General features: G+C 51.0%; 1 protein-coding gene and 1 long non-coding RNA gene across 12 annotated transcripts in view; one reads left to right on the top strand and one right to left on the bottom strand.

Moving 5' to 3' along the window:
* LOC144322129 (uncharacterized) overlaps positions 1 to 7,446 on the top strand; it is a 183,770-nt gene extending 176,324 nt beyond the window's left edge. For 5 of the 6 annotated variants that reach the window (XR_013387691.1, XR_013387694.1, XR_013387690.1 and 2 more), the window contains 3 exons: positions 1,639 to 1,716; positions 2,928 to 3,033; positions 3,813 to 7,446. This is a non-coding gene — a long non-coding RNA (uncharacterized LOC144322129). The remainder of the gene's footprint in view (positions 1 to 1,638; positions 1,717 to 2,927; positions 3,034 to 3,812) is intronic. The other variant, XR_013387692.1, reaches the window with a different exon arrangement.
* MACROH2A1 (macroH2A.1 histone) overlaps positions 1 to 16,552 on the bottom strand; it is a 78,350-nt gene that overhangs the window by 2,174 nt on the left and 59,624 nt on the right. For 4 of the 6 annotated variants that reach the window (XM_077911738.1, XM_077911737.1, XM_077911739.1 and 1 more), the window contains exons 6-8: positions 16,081 to 16,180; positions 9,459 to 9,548; positions 6,789 to 6,963 (exon numbers count right to left, since the gene is read on the bottom strand). In XM_077911738.1, coding sequence (XP_077767864.1) covers positions 6,789 to 6,963; positions 9,459 to 9,548; positions 16,081 to 16,180 — 365 coding nt within the window. Of the gene's footprint in view, positions 1 to 6,788; positions 6,964 to 9,458; positions 9,549 to 14,267; positions 14,359 to 16,080; positions 16,181 to 16,552 lie in introns of all 6 variants that reach the window. The other 2 variants (XM_077911741.1, XM_077911740.1) reach the window with 1 other exon arrangement.

The raw sequence follows: 16,552 nt of genomic DNA on the forward strand, positions 1-16,552 counted from the left end.
CACATGGCACACCCCCAAAGCAGCCAGCACATGCAGGACTGTCCATGAAGAGCTGCAGAGCTGTGCCAGCTAGCAAGGTACCACGAGGCCCACATTCCTCTGGAGCAGATCCTGGGCGCTACGTCTACCACCAGAATAGGAAGGGTGACCAGGAGGCAGGCAGGATGGAGGGTGGTGGACACCATGTGGAACAAAGGGTTTTGCTGTGTGGGGGAGGGGGAGAAGTGGGACACACGAGGCAAGTCATTCCCCTCCCCCCTTTCCCTAGCAGACTTGGGAAGGAGCTGTGGGAAGCAACTGTTCTCCCCACGCCTGGCCGTCATCTCCTGCCCTGACAATTTTCACAGCATAGGTTGTCCAGAACAAGGCACGTGTTGGCAAGTGCTTGAGGACATGAACTCGACCTTCCATTTTAGGGGTGCATCTCTAGTGAGCATGTTCCCAGGGGCATGTGTGTACGTGAGTGTTGTGGGGAGTCCGTGGGTGCAGAGGGGCTGCCCTTCACTCAGTCCTGCTCCTGAGAGTGGGATGAAGGCCAGCGTTTGGGGAGGGCTGTGCAGATACAGGATCATGGGGTCACTGGAATAAGGCCCCCTTTTAAGTATCTCCCAAAGAGCAAATATTTACTTTCCTGCTGTAAATTCAGCTGCTGCCCAAAGGACTTGCCAGATTACAGCCCCTCATTTCATTCCTGGTGAGTAAGCCCCAAGGAGGTGGCAGCCAGTGGCCTGACCTGCAGGAGTGGGGAGCTCCTGGGAGCTGCAGCAGGACGGGAAGCCTGGACCATGGGAGTAGCTGGGGCTCCTGCCAAGGGAACTCAGAGCTTCCAGTCCAGGCAGAGCATCGTGCATGGACATGGCCTTGCCGCTGGGGCTGAGCAGGGCTGTGAGGAATTGATCTCGGCCCTGGAAGCCCAAGACCATGCCCCCAGCTCCCACAGTAAGGGTGCCTTTCTGACCTCTGCATCATGCCCACAGGGGGTACTGGGCTCAGGTGAGGGCCTGTAGACTCTCCCTGCCATCCGTCGAGGTGCCTGCCTGATGGCCGCAGCCCCCCTCCTCTGGTGGTTTGTTTCACCAGCCTGCTGCCCTCACCCATGCTACGGCTGGGGTGCCTGAGCTGGGGGAGACGTAGTGCCCTGCAGACCAAAGGCATGCCTGGTGCTCCTGCCAGACTTCAGCACTTGCTGACTCAGACTGTCTCCGGTAGCTTTCCATTTCTGCCCCCCTCTTCGGACTCTGGAAAAGTCACCGTCAGTGAGGGAATGTTCTGTCCTGCTCCTGTGTGTTGGTGGTTCTCAGTTGTTGCCTCTCCCAGGATCAGAGAGGGCTTGTCCAAGTGCAGAGTCCTGGGCTCCACCAGGTGTAGGGAATACCCATGAGAACCACTGTTCTGCACGCAGCCACATGGACTTTGTAATCTGTGCTCATAGTGTGGGCCCCATGGGTAGGAACCTGTCAGTGGGAGAGCAAGGTGGGAATCGAAGGTTTTACACCTGCAGTATCCGTACCTTGCAGGCCCTACTGCTCACAGAGCATGAAAAAGGATCTTTTAGGATCGTGGCCGGGTACATGTGAGTTTCATTTGTTTCTCCAAACATCTCCTGTTGACAAACACTGATGCCTCCCTCTGTCCTAGGCCCCCACAGGCTCAGGAAGTCCAGCTATGGGACTGGCTGCTGCAGACCACACAGGCCGCCAGGAAGGACTAGGGAAGGTAAGGGCTTTCCTTAGATTGTCAAGGCTGCAAAGTGTATCTCGGAGCCACAGTTAGAAGGGTTTGCGGCAAAATGGAACGTACAAGTAGATGGTGTCCCAGGACTGCTTTATACAGCAGGCCCAGTACACTCAAGTCAGGGGCAGCTGTGGCACACGTAGTGGCCTGGGCAGTCCTCCCACTCTCCAGGGGCTCAGGCCACAGAGCCACACAGTTGAGTCTAGGCCCTGCCTCTGTGGCTCGCTGCCCATCCAGGGGAGCGGGTGGGTAGTTCACGCACCTGCTATCTCAGGAGGCCGTGAGTGGTGAACAAGATAAACTGTAGGATTTCCTACAGCAGGCAGTCTTGCAGGGTCTTCGTAAAGGCTCATGTGGTGCAAAACCGCCTTCCTCCCAGGCCCCATGACAGCATTTGCCACTGCACCTTCCCTATGCTGTGTTGGCCTCAGGCCCCCAGAAAGCTGTTGGCAGGTCAGTGATGCCTAGCTGTCGGCCACAACTGCTGGCACGCATCACGTGGCCGGGTGACACAGGGGCCCTGGTGCAGCATGAGCCAGCTTCAGGAGCTCAGTGGGGTGATAACTTGCTCCGCTCCTGGCTTCCTGGCTGCTTGGGTTCCCTTGGCCACCCTGAATGGCCATCCCTGCTTGGCCAAGTCTTTGGGCCCATTGCCCCCTGATAGCATTTTGTCCATCTTCTGGAGAAGACCACATACCCACTGTTCCCAAGACACAGTAAAGCAAAAGGGGATACAGGCTTCTGTTCTAGTGGGGATTTGGGGTTGAATCCCAGCCGCCCTGGGGCTGGGGCATTAACCTCTCCAAGTGTTAGTGTCCATGCCTGGAAAATGGCACCTTATGGATACACAGGCTGATACCAGGGATGCTGATGTCCCCAAGAGGTGCGTCTCCCTCCTCTTCCCACTTGGGCCCCCACAGGGCCTACAGGGACTGTGAGAACAGCATGTGCCTTAAGTTACCCTGCAGCCACTGTCTTCGACTTTGAGCAGACTAAGGGGATGTCTAAGCTTCCCCTGATGTCAGTCCAGTTGTCTTGAACAGCCCTTCTTCAGTGTCCTAGGCCTCAGCTTCCCTAGACTGGTACAAGGGGACCACACAGGCTTTCTTTATCTGGTGTTTTTGGGTCAGCCTGGTCAGTGATAGCTGGGAGCTACATCTTGGTTGTTTCTTTCCATTCCACCTGGATGACAGGGATTCTTGGTTCACAAGAGCCACATCACAGACGACACTGAAGTTCCCCCAGTGCTCCTGAGCCCCCACATAATGGATGGGGCATCACCAGGCATCCCCATTACCGGTGAGCTCCCCTGTAGGGCTGGCTCTGGCAGGGACGTAGGACTATGGGCCCAGAGCAGTGTTGAAAAAGGCTGACTGGGGACACTGGAGAATCCTGTGGGGAGAAGCTATGTCCTGGGAGGGAGGCCAGGCAGATTTTCTGGAGGAGCCGGTCCAGGAGCTTGCCTGTGAAGTCAGGGTAGGATTAAAGGCGGACTCTAGATGGATGCTGGTGTCTGAGGTGGACTGGTCCACCCATCTAAGGGTCCTGGCAGTCTAGGAGAGTGTAGAGCTGAATGGCTTGGAAGGCTGCGTGACACTGGAAAAGTGTCCATGCCCCTGGGAGTCACGTTTCTGCTAGGATAAGGGTCTCTCTCACACTGTGCTCCTGGGGCATTGCACTTTCCCATGTTCTGTGTAGCTTGGAGAAACTGCCTTGGTCAAGTTGCCCCACCTGAAGGCCACTCCTTTCGGAGGTAAAGACCAGGCTGTCAGCTGGGAGCAGTGGGCTACAGTTCTGGAGGGTATAGGCACAGCCCACTGTGACTTCTTCTCTCGCTCCAGGGTGTTTTTAGGCTAATAACAAATCCTCCCCCTTCAGGTTGGTTCCATCCTATTTCTCTTCAATGGCCCATTCTCAGGGTGGAGGGAGGCTGAGGGCTAGGCCGAGGCAGGTCAGAGCATTCCAGGGTGCAGTTTCCTTTCCAAGGTTCCCTAGAATCCACTCCTATAGAGTACACTCAGGTAGTGAGGTGATCGTCCAGTGGAGGGCAAAAGGGGTCTGTTGACCAATTGAGACAGGAGGAAGAGGTTCCATGTGCCCTCATCTCCCCAACACTGATGCCAAGGACTTCCAGTCAAATTCTGGCTCTACCCAGTCCAAGCTGTGTCACATCAGGTAAGGTAACCCTTTTCATCTTTTGGGCTGTTTTTGCTTTGAGTGGAATTAATGACAGTGCTCACCTGGTGGTGGTGTTGAGAGATAATGCAGATTGAGGTTTAGCACAGTACATGGGACTGAAGCAATACCCATATATGGTAGCTTGAAAAACACAAACTGGCTGGTCTTTTAAGCTCATAAATCTAAGGAGAGTTTAATCAAAACCCCAAACTTCCTATTCCCTTTATACCACCCCTCCAGAGACAGGCCGTCCCTGAATGTCAAACTGAGCTGAGAGAGTGTAGGTATCCATAAATACCGTGACCGCAGTGACCAAGGACAGGATATCCAGAGGCTAGAGGTGGTTTCCCCGAGGCCAGGGTTTCACCTTTAGGGGGCTTGATGGTTGGCCCTGGGGCCAATGGGCCAGCGGGAGGGGGCATGAGGCTGCAGTCATTTTCCACATGCTGGGCCTTGGCTGAGAGAAAGTGTTCCCACTGCTCTTTACCAACATGTTTGCATTTATATTGTTTTAATTCCAACATGACTTTTATGCCGGAGACACTGGATGCCACAAACAAGCTGTTTTATTTCCCCTCCTAAAACCCACTGTGATTTACAGGCCGGCTCTGGTGTAATCCCAATCTTTACTCATGAAAGACAGGGCAGCTGTTTACATGGCTCTGTGGGGCAAGGTCTGCCTGACAGATGTGGGGATGGTGGCTGGTGCACATGTGCTTGCCTTTGGCACTCTGCCCTCTTAAAAGCTTTCAATTGATTGTTTTTAAAAACTTTTTACTCCATGAAAAACGTAGAGAATTACTTTTATGCTTCAATTAAAAGTTTCCCAATAGCCATATGAAAGAATATGAAATTATTACCTCCAATAAAGGCTCCTATTGCTTCTTTCTTCGGAAGCACCTTTCATCAGAGCAGATCAAAGTGCATCCGAAGCACTAATTGAGCCTCGGAGCCATCTGTGAGGAAGGGCAGTCCCCAGAGCCTCACTCACTGATAAGGCAGGACAGAGAGGCTAACCTGGTTAGCTGGGGTCACACAGCAGCACAGTGCCAAAGGGGAGATGGGGGAAGCAGGAAGCTGGCTACTTGCGCTCTGGTTCACAAGCACTTTGTCCAAAATGGTTTTGAATGGACTCTGGCACCTATTACAAATCTCAATAGTTCTGGGGGAAAGTGTAAGCCGGGCGGTGCTTGCTGGGTTGCTTCTTTGCCACGTGTCCTGACAGGACAAGGAGCCAACCAAGGAGCTTCCAATGCTCTATCTCCTTTCACTTTTAAGAGGCATTTAAATAGTGTTTTAAAGTTACATTCCACATCGGCCTTTGGCAAAAGAACAGAATATGAAACCGTAGTGACTGGAAGCACGGATGACAAACCGATGGGTGGGCATCCCTCACTTTGGCAGTAAAGTGGCACTCGGCATACAGGGCAGGGAGAGTGTAGGCACGCGTGAGGGAGGGGTGCTGGCATGAGCTTTCCTCGAGGGTTCCTCTCCTCCCACACATATGTGGGAATGTGGCAGCTGCCTTTTGCTAGTAAGGCAGAGGACAGAGCTCACTGTACTGGCACCGAGGACCACAAAAGTAGGACCCGGTACTGGATGGCTTGGCTGCTCAGAACTACAGGAGTGGGGAGGGGAGACACCCAGCGCCTGGGAGCATCTGCCGCTGATAGAGGTGGCCAGTGACAGAGGCTCTAGCCACAGCTCTTCCCCCTTTCAGTCCTCTGGTAAGTAAGTCCTGGCAGCACTACACAATGTCTGCAGGCCACAGAAAGCCCTGGGGCCCAGTGGCCATGCCTGTCTGCCCATGGGAAGGGCCTCCTGGGTGCAGTGTCAAAGCTCTGCTTGAGCAGACCCTCCCTGGGTCATAGGACAGGAAGCCTGCCCAGGGCCAGCTCTGTGACTGCAGGTGTGGAAACTCAGTGACAGCAGCGTTCAGGAAGGCAGTTACAAAGCTTGGCCAAGACGGTAAGAGCAAGCTCCACTCTCTATCTTCCCCATGGGTTCAGAAGGGAAGTGCTTTGAAAAGAGGAGCTTGCTATAAATGCAAGGAAGGGGTTTGAGGACTGATCCTCAGGCTCACTGGGTACAGCCTGTGGTGTCAAGGAAAGTCACTGTGCTGTCACCTAAAGCCCGGCCTAATCCTGAGGGATTGACCCAAGGAGCCGTGCGCTCTGGATGGGATGCCCCAGGTACAGCCACGGCCAGTACAGAGAGCCCCAGGTTGTGGCTGTTCTCAAGCCCAAGATATCCCCACTGCAGCCAGTTTTCCATCATCTTGGGGCCCAGTCCAGACTGCGAGCTTTCTGGAGGTATGCAACATAGACTACAGCAGAGAGGACCCTGTGATGGGAGAGGCAGTGGGTCACAGCCTCTTCCACATGCCATGGAGCTCCCAAGGCCCTCTCCTCTCTCTGAGCATACACCCAGAGGGGGCTGGGCCCAGCCCTGTTTGGTACTTAAGTGCCTGCTCAGGCCCATCCCTCACAGTGAAACAGCAGGACAGAGAGGCAGAGAGCACAGGGGTGGGGAAAGTGAAGGATGCCTGGGAAAACAAAGGTAAGAGGCAGAGGGCTTTGCTCAGAGAATGCTGGGGTTCTGGAGGGGGGGGAGCACCTCTTGTGACAAGCATCCCCGCATTCATACCTCCCCTATCCTCCCCACCTGTGTCTCTGTGTCCTGAAACTTCACTATCTAAGCCAGCATCTCTGATGGCCCTAGTACACCCCGAGGTCACTTTCAGACATTCGTGTTTGTATTATTCCTTATCTCTGGCTTTGGGTCTTCTCGACTAAAGCAAGGGGGTTGGAAGCAACCTCCAGACCTCCACGATGATGGGCTCAATATGCCACTGAGCACAGGCCGTGTGCACTTACCTTCCACTGCCAATGGATGGAAACGCGATGGACTTGAGCTTCTTGTCATCTGCCAGGGCCAAGCAGTTCTTCACCGTCTTTTCCAGAAGTTCCTCACACTTGTCTGCACCCCACACCGGACTGTTACAGTGGATCACAAACTTGGCAGGCAGGCCATGGCCTGCGCTGACAGCAGCTGGAGGGGACGAGACAGGAATAGTGAGTTCTGTCCCTCTGCAAGGCACAGGGCCCCAGATGCCCAATGCAGACCCCTCCAGCTGTAGCACATCTCCTGGGCTCCCCTGTATCTTGCACCTGCCTGCTGGTTGTGCTTCTGAGGTCAGCTCCAAGTGCAAATTGTTGCTCCATGGCTAGTCTTCTCAGGGGAAACACCGGGCCAAGACCCACCGCTTGGAGAGCTGGCATGAGGACACGTCACTGACAGGAACTTTAGCCACGATTATAGGGATCCCCCTCTGTATCCTCCTGGAGGCAGACCCTTTGCAGCCTCAGATTTACCTTTTGGGGTCTCCAAGCCCCATTTCTCCAGTGGACTCCTGTACAGATAGTTCCTAATTATCTCCATTTAATGAACCTTGAAGCAACAAGGCTGGCAGCTCCTCTTCTCCCTCACTGATCCCCCTTAGCAGCGACAGAAATAAACCGTTCTTCCACAATATGCTTATCTGGTCTTGAAGAGCTGCTTGGTCCAGCTACACATGCCCACGCCGCCTCAGGTGTGCTACCTTCCTACCACCATCCCTCCATCCCCCGGGGCAAGGGTAATAGGTCAACTCAGGGTCTTCCAGAACATGTTCTGCAACTCCCTTCCCCAAAGATGCACCGCAAAGCTGGCGGTTCCGGGTCACTGGGTCTGGGGAGGGCTGCGTGCTCTATTTCTATAATGACCGCACTAAGGTCTCCATACCACCACTGTGGTTTGTTTCCTGAGCCTTTTTGGTGAAGAACGGCCCTCAGGGGGAGGGCTTCAAAGTATGTTTTGACCATAGCAGATACTGATTGGGCAGAAGGGCTGACCCACAGGCAATGGGAGATTGCAGGGTTTACACACTGGTCTGTCCTCAGGAGAAGTCACTGCTCAACGATGCGTGGGAAAGGACGGGAAAGAACCACCCCAACAGGGATCATACACCTGCGCACAGTGCAGCAGGGCTATGTTACTACCTTTGCATGTTTAAAAATATTTTAAAACAATCTTGTGAAACAGATCTTAATATCAAGAATGAAATAAATTATGAAAACAGGTGCACAGGTCTTGAGCCATGCTGTCATGAGTCTGCCTCAGCCATTGCTCAGTGTCACCAGCTGAGTTTGGAACATGGCAGCACCAGGGTGCCTCTTGTCACATCTCCATCTGGGGGTCACCCCAAAGGAAGGACCTCTGGGCTGGCACAGAGAGGTGCCAGGAAGGAACTGAGGAAAGGCCAGGAGCCCCTGGCTGGGTAGTTAATGACACAAGGGTCCTACCTTGTTCCATATGGGACTTTGGTGGAAATGCCTAGAAGGGCTTGGAAACATAACTTGTCCTGATACCCCTTTGTAGCCAAGCTTGGCTACGGGGTTGGGCAGGGCAGAGATCAAAGGCACAGATCAGCAGAGGGAATGCTACCCTACTCTCCACCCCAGGCTCTGTGCCTAGCCCAGGATGACTGGGGAAAGAGGGTCACTGATGTGCCCTCTGAGAGGGATTGTGTAGCAGTCACATAGTAACTGTTGACACCTGTAGTTAATATTCATTTTAAAAATAGGATCTACAAGAGAGAATGGGCATTGGGGGCGGGGGCACCCAGGTGGCTCAGTGGTTGAGCGTTTGCCTTCGGCTCAGGGCATGATCCTGGGATCCTGGGATTGAGTCCCACATCAGGTTCCTTGTGTGGAGCCCACTTCTCCCTCTGCCTATGTCTCTGCCTCTCTCATGAATAAATAAAATATTAAAAAAAGAAAAAAGAATGGGCAGTGGGGACCATCAAGCATGAAGAGAAGCTGGGGCCCCAAGCAAGGACAAGGTTGGCTTGTCCTCACACAGCTGGTGGAATTAACCGGGCCTCACCCCACTATTTGGACATCCAGGCCCTGGAGGAGGCCATCTGTCCTGCACATCCTACTGACCACCTCAGATTTCAAAATCCAGGCCAGCAGCAGAAAGAAGGATCTACCTCCAGCTCTTTGCAATCCTTCTCCCTATACCAGGTTCCAAGTCGTTTTCTTACCCCTGGTATCAGGAAAGGTGTGATGGGCAAATGAAAAATGTCTATTTTTATTTTTCCCATGGAAAACACAGATGGCTAAATGAAAATGATTAATTTGCATTTCTCCCCAGCACTTCCACAGATGGCTCAGTATCACTATCTACAATTCTCGGCTCTTAGCTTTGCCAAAGTGGGCTGCTGTAATTCCTTAAAATTAGAGGTCTAGACATCAAACATTTAAAAGCTATTTTGAGCAATAAAGAAAAAAATTGGAAAGGCGGTTTTCACAACACTTAGGCTCCCCGCCGACAACTTGCATGTGGCAAGTCCAAGTTGTAAAGCTGACAGGAGTCCCTGGGGCTCCAGCTAGGGAGACAGGTTTGCATGACCTGCACCTCTGAATCCCAAGAGGTCTCAGAACCTGGTTCTCCTCATGCTGCACAAACCACACCCAGAAAAGCAGGGTGCTTCCCCAGCTCACCTCCAGCTACTTCCAAGGGCCCGTTCTTTTTTCGGAGTTCCAGAACAGCCTCCACAAACTCCTTGCCACCTTTCTTCTCCAGCGTGTTTCCTAGACAAGGACAGGGTGAGGTCAGATTGCCCTTCTTGTGTCTCAGGGCACACACAGACACTTAGCATGTCAGGTGATTACATACTTCAAATGATCTGACCAACTAAATTTCCATACGGCTGCAAAACAGGAACCAAGCTTTGGTTAAATTGTAAAAAGTGGCATTTACAAAGGACCCATCAGTGGCCAATTACCACTGAGCCGTCTCTTCTGTCTCACTTTTGGGGGTGGCTTGGGGTAATCCTGGGTATGCCAGAGATGTGAGGGACATGGGACATGCCTATTCATTGCAAGCACACCTTTCTGCATGTTATTTGTTGCCCCGAGAAACCAGATGGTGTTGGCTTCTGAGCTCATGCTTCCCCTAAATGTTCTTCTCTGTCTCTGGGGAGAACCCCCAAATAAGGAGGCTTTGGGGGAAGCATACCATGCTCCCATCAGGAAGCCAGGTCTCCCCCTGACAGCAGGCCCAGAAGAAAGCATTCACATTTGGCCACCTCTGGACCAGCACTATTAGTGTGCTTCGTTCCTATTTTGCAGCTTTGCCATCATATGTGAATACAAAAAAATAAAAAAAAACAAAAACAAAAAAAATGGCTTCAGACAGTATTTCCTTCATCACACTAATGACTGAGAATCACTTTAGGTAAAGGAAGGCAACCTCAGAAGCAGAGCTTAAAGGCGACCTTGTACATGTGAAAGGAAGGTAATCGAACTGTTCAGGGCCAGATCTTCAAGATTAAATCCAGTGAGGTAGGCAGCACCGTTTTTGGAATTAACAATCTCACTCAGTATTCCGTTCCTGCTATGAAAGCCGAGGGCCCACACGACCTTACCAAGCCCTCTGACATCTGCTGGTTCAGTGCCTCATGTGGCACAGCAAGCAGCGCTCAAACCGAGTGAAAACATCATCCTCTTAGGTTTGGCCAGAATGTGGGGTCTCAGTCTTCCTTAAGCTCTGATTCATCAGTTTTGCACATTTTAAAGTACTTTTCCTCACAAGAGGATAAAATACTCCCCTTAAGATCCACCATTTATCTTGGAATATTCTACATTGCACTTAGCACCTGGTAGTATATGTCAGGGCACATCAGAGTGCGCCAGCCCAAATTCTCTTTGGAGTCACCCTTCCGGGACGAGGTCTGAGGAGGTGTGCACTAACCCCAGGAAGTATCGAGGAGGAGGAAGAGGAGCGCATGGTGGGGGCACAGTCACAAATCAGCACCTTGGTAACGGCAGGCCCTGACCTGTGTGCCAGCCCGCTGCAGGGAGTCTGGGGTGCGTGAACAAACCTCACCAGCAGGCTGTCACCCCCTGCAGAGCTCTAAGTGAAGGCCGGGCTTTTGGGGAGAGATTAGCGTGGGATGCTAGGGGTGGGGTCCAGCATCCCTCATTAGCCAAGACCACCTTCATGCCTTTACCTGTCTCAGAAAGCAGCCACAGGTGCTTTACATGGCAGAGGAGTCAGGAGAGAAAAGACCTCCACTCCAGAGACTTCTAACCACTGGGACAGCTGTAGTACATTTCTGACAAAGACCAGCATCAGGGAGGTGGCTGGAGTGGGCATCAGGGAGCAGGGTCGGGCCTCATGGGCACCTCCATCTTGCAGGGAGTGCACACTTGGAGGATACAACCCGGAGGAGTGAGCCCCAATTACAGGCTCACTCAAAATAGCATGCAACTGAGAAAAATGGATCTTAAGTCTGAACCTGCAGGGTCCCAAACACTACCGCCCACCACGCCTTGCCTCCTGACCTGTTCTCAGGCCTGAGGCAGGGAAGCATAGCTGCTCTACTCAGAGCTATCTTAGGGCTGAGTTCTCTATTGTACATACGCTTGGGGTGCAGGGGAGGGGGCACTAAGAAATTTAGAAGATAAAAGAAAATCAGTATTGTACTGGTACTACCAACTCCTCTCTCAAGTCTACAGTATTAAGAAAATGGGCTGATTTATAATTAAAGGTGTTTTATCTTAGGAAGAGTGTTTACTTTAAAATTCTTACTTATAATTAAATCTTGCTTTAATTAGAAGTGAAAATTTGCACGTTAAAATACACTCAATGCATTTCCCAAACTTAAAAACTGAACCCTAGGTTGCAGGCAATCACCCCCATCAGGACTGGACCCCTACACACACATATGTATGCACATGTTCATGTAGACACACGTGTACTTTGTAACAAGAAACAGGCCCATTTCAACCGTATTGTCAACACTCATAAGGTAAGACTCTGGCGTTTTAGGCTTCACTTCAGGGTTAATCATAAAGCAATTGGCTTCTTTGCCCCCAAGCATAAACATGTGTTACTCCCATGAGAACAAGAACATTATTTCATGCTTAGAAAGCAGGCATAAGTATCAGTGTTCAAAACAGCCTGAGCGAGAATTTAGGCTTGGACAAACGTCAGGCTAAGCCTGTGGTCTATTTCACTGTTAGAAAGAACTGTGATGGGTAAGAGTTAATCATGGGGCTAAGCATTCCTGCACTGGCATTCCTTCTTCCAGCAGTCTCGGGGCTCAGGAATTCACACCCAATGGGGGAGATGGAGTGGTCATGTCCTAGCTTCCTCTTTTCCCCTCTCACACACCAGAGTGGGAGCTGGAACCAATTGAGACCACGTCTGAGTCTGGTTTGTCATTGTTTTGGTATCATAAAAGATATGTGGGTTCAGTACTAGTCTGGACTGGTTCACGGAGAAAAAGCACGGAGGTGGGCTTTGGAAGACCTGGGTTCTGACACAGTCATTTAGGGTCCTCCTAGGCCACTCAAGCCATCTGGACCCTGCTGAGCTTCTTGTCCATCTGTGACAGTGTCTGTGAGCAACGGCGACGTGACCTCAGGCAAACTCTCAGAGCCAGATTACTGACATGTCACCGAGGCTACTTGTGCCTGCCCCGTACATCTCAGTGCGGGGAGGGCAGGCCCATCTCAGGGGCAAGTATTAGCACTGTCACGATTCCAGGGAGACTCCTGGGAAGGGCAGGTTCTTTGCCTGTTACCCCAAAACTGGCTCCTGCTCCCATCTCAAAGCCTCCAGCTCTACCTCCTGGTGTTGCTAATCCTGCTGAACACATGCCTTCCCCAGCAAAGAAAGGTGGGCTTTCTCTTCTCCTTGGGCATGGGGGAGATACTTTTGCACTGGAAGTTTGCTAGTTTCCATTTCACCCCAAATCCTGGATGGCAGGATGACCCCAGGCCTTAGTCACTCCTGGCAGGAAGATAAGCCCTTAGCTGTTCTGTTTATTTTCCTCCAAATAAGTACTTCCCTCCCATCAAGCTTTCATTTGGTTAAGAAAGGGAGGATCTTTCTCTTAAGCTGCCTGACTTAGGAGCTCTTAAACTCCTCCAAAATCTTGTGAAAGTGGAGTTTATTTTAATTGCCTACAGCCCGTTCTCATTTTGGCCTGGGAGACTTAGCGAATCCGGACTTCCCGTCCAGTTTGTCTTTCTCATCCCCGTCTGAGATCCAAAATGCCCAGGAGAGCAATCAGCCCAAATAGCAGTGGCTAGAGCAGACTGCGAACAGCAGACTTTGCTAGTGACACTAAACAGGACTGGACAGCCTCGGAGATTGCTAAACTTTTTGTACTTCCAGTGTCTGGGACGCTCAGGAAAATCCTGGTAGCCTCAGCCTTCAGGATGACTTCACTTTTGCCCCTAAGAAAGGGCACCACTTGAGAAAGTGGCATTCAAATCTACAGCCAGCGTGCTGTTCTTGGGACCAGCTCATCTACCGTAGATGCCAGACAAATCATAGATGCCAGACAGGAAGGACTGACCATGGGGCAGGCACAAGACAAGGTGCTTTGTCTACTTGAACATCATGCTCATTGTGATCACTCTTTCATAGGTAGGAAAACTGAGGCCCTGAGGAGTTAAGTAACTTGCCCAGCCCCCATAACCAGTAACGGCAAGGCTGGGATTTAAGCTCCTTCCAACTAGCTCCAACCTTGTGCCTTTTCGCCAAAACATCAGGATGCCCCCTCCTCATGTAAGCACCACAACATCTTTGTAAAGCAGGGCACTCTCTGACACTCTGCAGCAAGTCTGCAGCTGCACTGCTCAGCCCCCAGCCTGGCCCTATCTCTCCCTCGCTGCACCCTCAGCTGGTGAGTGCCACAAGCCAAATGAGGATGCATGTCAGCTGCAGGGAACAGGAAGGGGCTTTCTGGGTCTAGGAGAGTGTGTCTCGAGAAGTCTGGGGGCCCCACATCAGCATGAGGTGATTCATGCAGTTAAGGTCTGAGAACCCGTGTGTTCCCAGAGGCTTTAAGACCATCTTGAAGAAAGCATGCCTCTGACACCAAAGTGTGGGTGGGGGTGGGGGTGGGGGCAGGGCAGAGACCCATGCAGACAGCACCAAAGTGGTCTGGGAAGCCACTCAGCCCATCTGGCTGCATCCCTCGTGCAGCGGAAATCATGGGTGAACCCAGTCTCCAACAAAGCTGTGCCTCGTGAAGCAAATGCTGAAATGATGTTGCTGAACCAGTTTCCAAACCAGAAGTGTGCCCATCTGGGAGCTGCATGATGCACCCTGGCTGACAGCTAGCTGTAGTTTCTCGTGGTCACAGCCCAGGGATGGGAGACCGTGGGGAGGTCAGGACAGCTGGAAGTGTGAAATGAATGCAGCCCTGCATAGCTGTCAAAGGATCAAGCTGTCTGCGGCGGCCGACTGACCATGCACACACACACTCTCGGCAGCACCCGGCTAGGCATTACCTACTTCACCACCGGTGTAGAAGTCAGTGTTTGTCGGGTGAACGACAGCATCACTGTCGATCGAGGCAATGTCAGCCTGTACAACTTGCAACTATAACAGGTAAACAAATGTATATCAACTGTGTTGGACCGAGACCCACGCACAGGCACATTTACTAATGCCCCAATGGCAGGGCTGGCCTACCTGGTCGATTCCAACATATGAGCCCAAGGGGCAATCAGTCCACGAAGTGTGCGCACATGTGGATGGGGGTGAGGAGGAGGAGGAGGAGGAGGAGGAGGAGGAATATCAAATGTGACATGTTTAAATCAAACATTCGAATGACATGTCCAAAAAAAGAGAAACACACACATGAGATCATTTCCAAAGATTAAAAGAAATAACAAAACAACGAATGCCCCATTTCACTTCGCAAAAACCTATAAAACTGGCACCCCACTGAGAAGACTACTAAAACATGGCATCAGTTTTAAAAAAAATGTGGACCATCAGGCCAACCACAACAACAAGTTTCTCCATTTTGTCGGCAGCAACTTTCAGAGCTGGACTTTTATTCTCAGAACATTCACCGTTTTGTCTGCCTTCAAGGGACATCTCTTAAAAACGAAGAAAACAGTATGTGTGCATAGAGAATTGCCTTTATATTCCCCCTCAGCGTGTCACAGTTTTTCCAGGTCTACCATTTATTCTCGTCAATCTTATTTTCATGTATTTTATGTACAAATATACTTTGGATAGGATCCCTGCTTTATCTAGCTTGTGGCTTTTTTTTTCTTTTTTAAAAAAAACATCTGTATAAAGAAAGTATATGGTTGAAAAATGAGTTCACGCAATTGCATTCTTGAGACCTGGTTCCCATGTTTCCAGCCCACTATCATACCCAGTCTGTATGGGTCGGGCCTGGACTCTAGAAGGAGCATCTCTGCTGGTAAAAGATCTGCCACCTGACAAAGGTAGCAAAAGGGGATCAAAAGGCTTTAAAAAAACATACATAGGGCAGCATTGGGCAGGAGGCTCCATCCGTGGGCATCTGTTAGTCTGCTGCCCCCAGCGAGGCTCACAACTAAGAGGACAGGAGCCTTCCCTGAGCTGCTAGTTCATCTGTACCAAGATCAAGCCACAGAACGGGACACCTGATGAGTACACCCCGAGCTTGCCCTGAGCCGTGGAGACACCATGGCTCTGGGGCAGAGTTTTCCCCCATAGGAACTCACTCAGAAAGAGAGGCTGTCCTGTTTATCATCATCCTCTAATCAAACAATTCATGAAGTTGGCATGCAGTCATATACTGTTTTCAGTTTGTAGGGAAAACTGAGGAAATGACAGTAGATGGTCAATTTGGGGGAAACCAATTTGCTGGTGGATTAAAGACGATATGCTGATGCAGTTTAATTGTCTTCCTTTTCAAGTGCGCTCACGCTTTGTCATTTTTGATTAAGGCTTAAATGGAGAAACTATCATTTTGTAGCAACCTGAGATTTTTCAGTTCTAAAAAAAAACCAAACACATTTTTTAAAAAATCCCTCCCAAGTAACCAGCAGTCAGTATGATCATTATGGAAGAGAATTTAGATGGCGATGTATTGACAATCAAGGGGAAAGTAGCCAATTGCACTTAGTAAGACGTCATCAGATCATTTCCATTTGAAATGGCTTGGAGCAAGTAAACATTCAGGATTTACCCTCATGTGATCATCTTGGATTTGGGAATTTGCCTTGTCCACCTGATATTTGAGAAGATGAAGAGCCTAAATTCTGGGTTCCATAACTTTTCATCTGACAGCTGGCGGTGCCAAACCCCATCCCCAATTACCTAGGTCATCTTTAAGGTCAATGTCAGCATTGGTAGGATTGATTATGGCCTCCACCTCAAAGCCGGCTAAATTACTGATTTCACTGTGAATAAGGTTCAGCTGAAAAGAAAAGCATGAGGTGGGAAATAACAGGACAGCCGGGAAGTCACAGAGAAGTGAGCCTTGGGATACAGATGAAGGGCAGTGGACACTCCAGGTGCACTGGGCGCATAGGGGAAGGGGGCGTCATTGGCTAAAACAAATCCATTTCAAACAAGACTTGAGTGCTGTTCAGGATGCTGGAAGGAAGCTAGGCTGAGGGTCCAGGACTTGCTGGGGGATACCTGGGGCAGGGCAAAAAGGAGGCATAAGCCATGTGGACTGGTGGATCCACTTCCCTTTGAAGACAACCAAGTATAGCAGCTGTCAGGCCCCAGCATCCAAGGACTCACTGCCGGAGTGGGGACAATATGTGTGACCCTTTCTTTGAGC

This window comes from Canis aureus, chromosome 10 (genome assembly GCF_053574225.1).
Source record: "Canis aureus isolate CA01 chromosome 10, VMU_Caureus_v.1.0, whole genome shotgun sequence".
In the NCBI taxonomy this organism is placed as follows: Eukaryota; Metazoa; Chordata; class Mammalia; order Carnivora; family Canidae; genus Canis; species Canis aureus.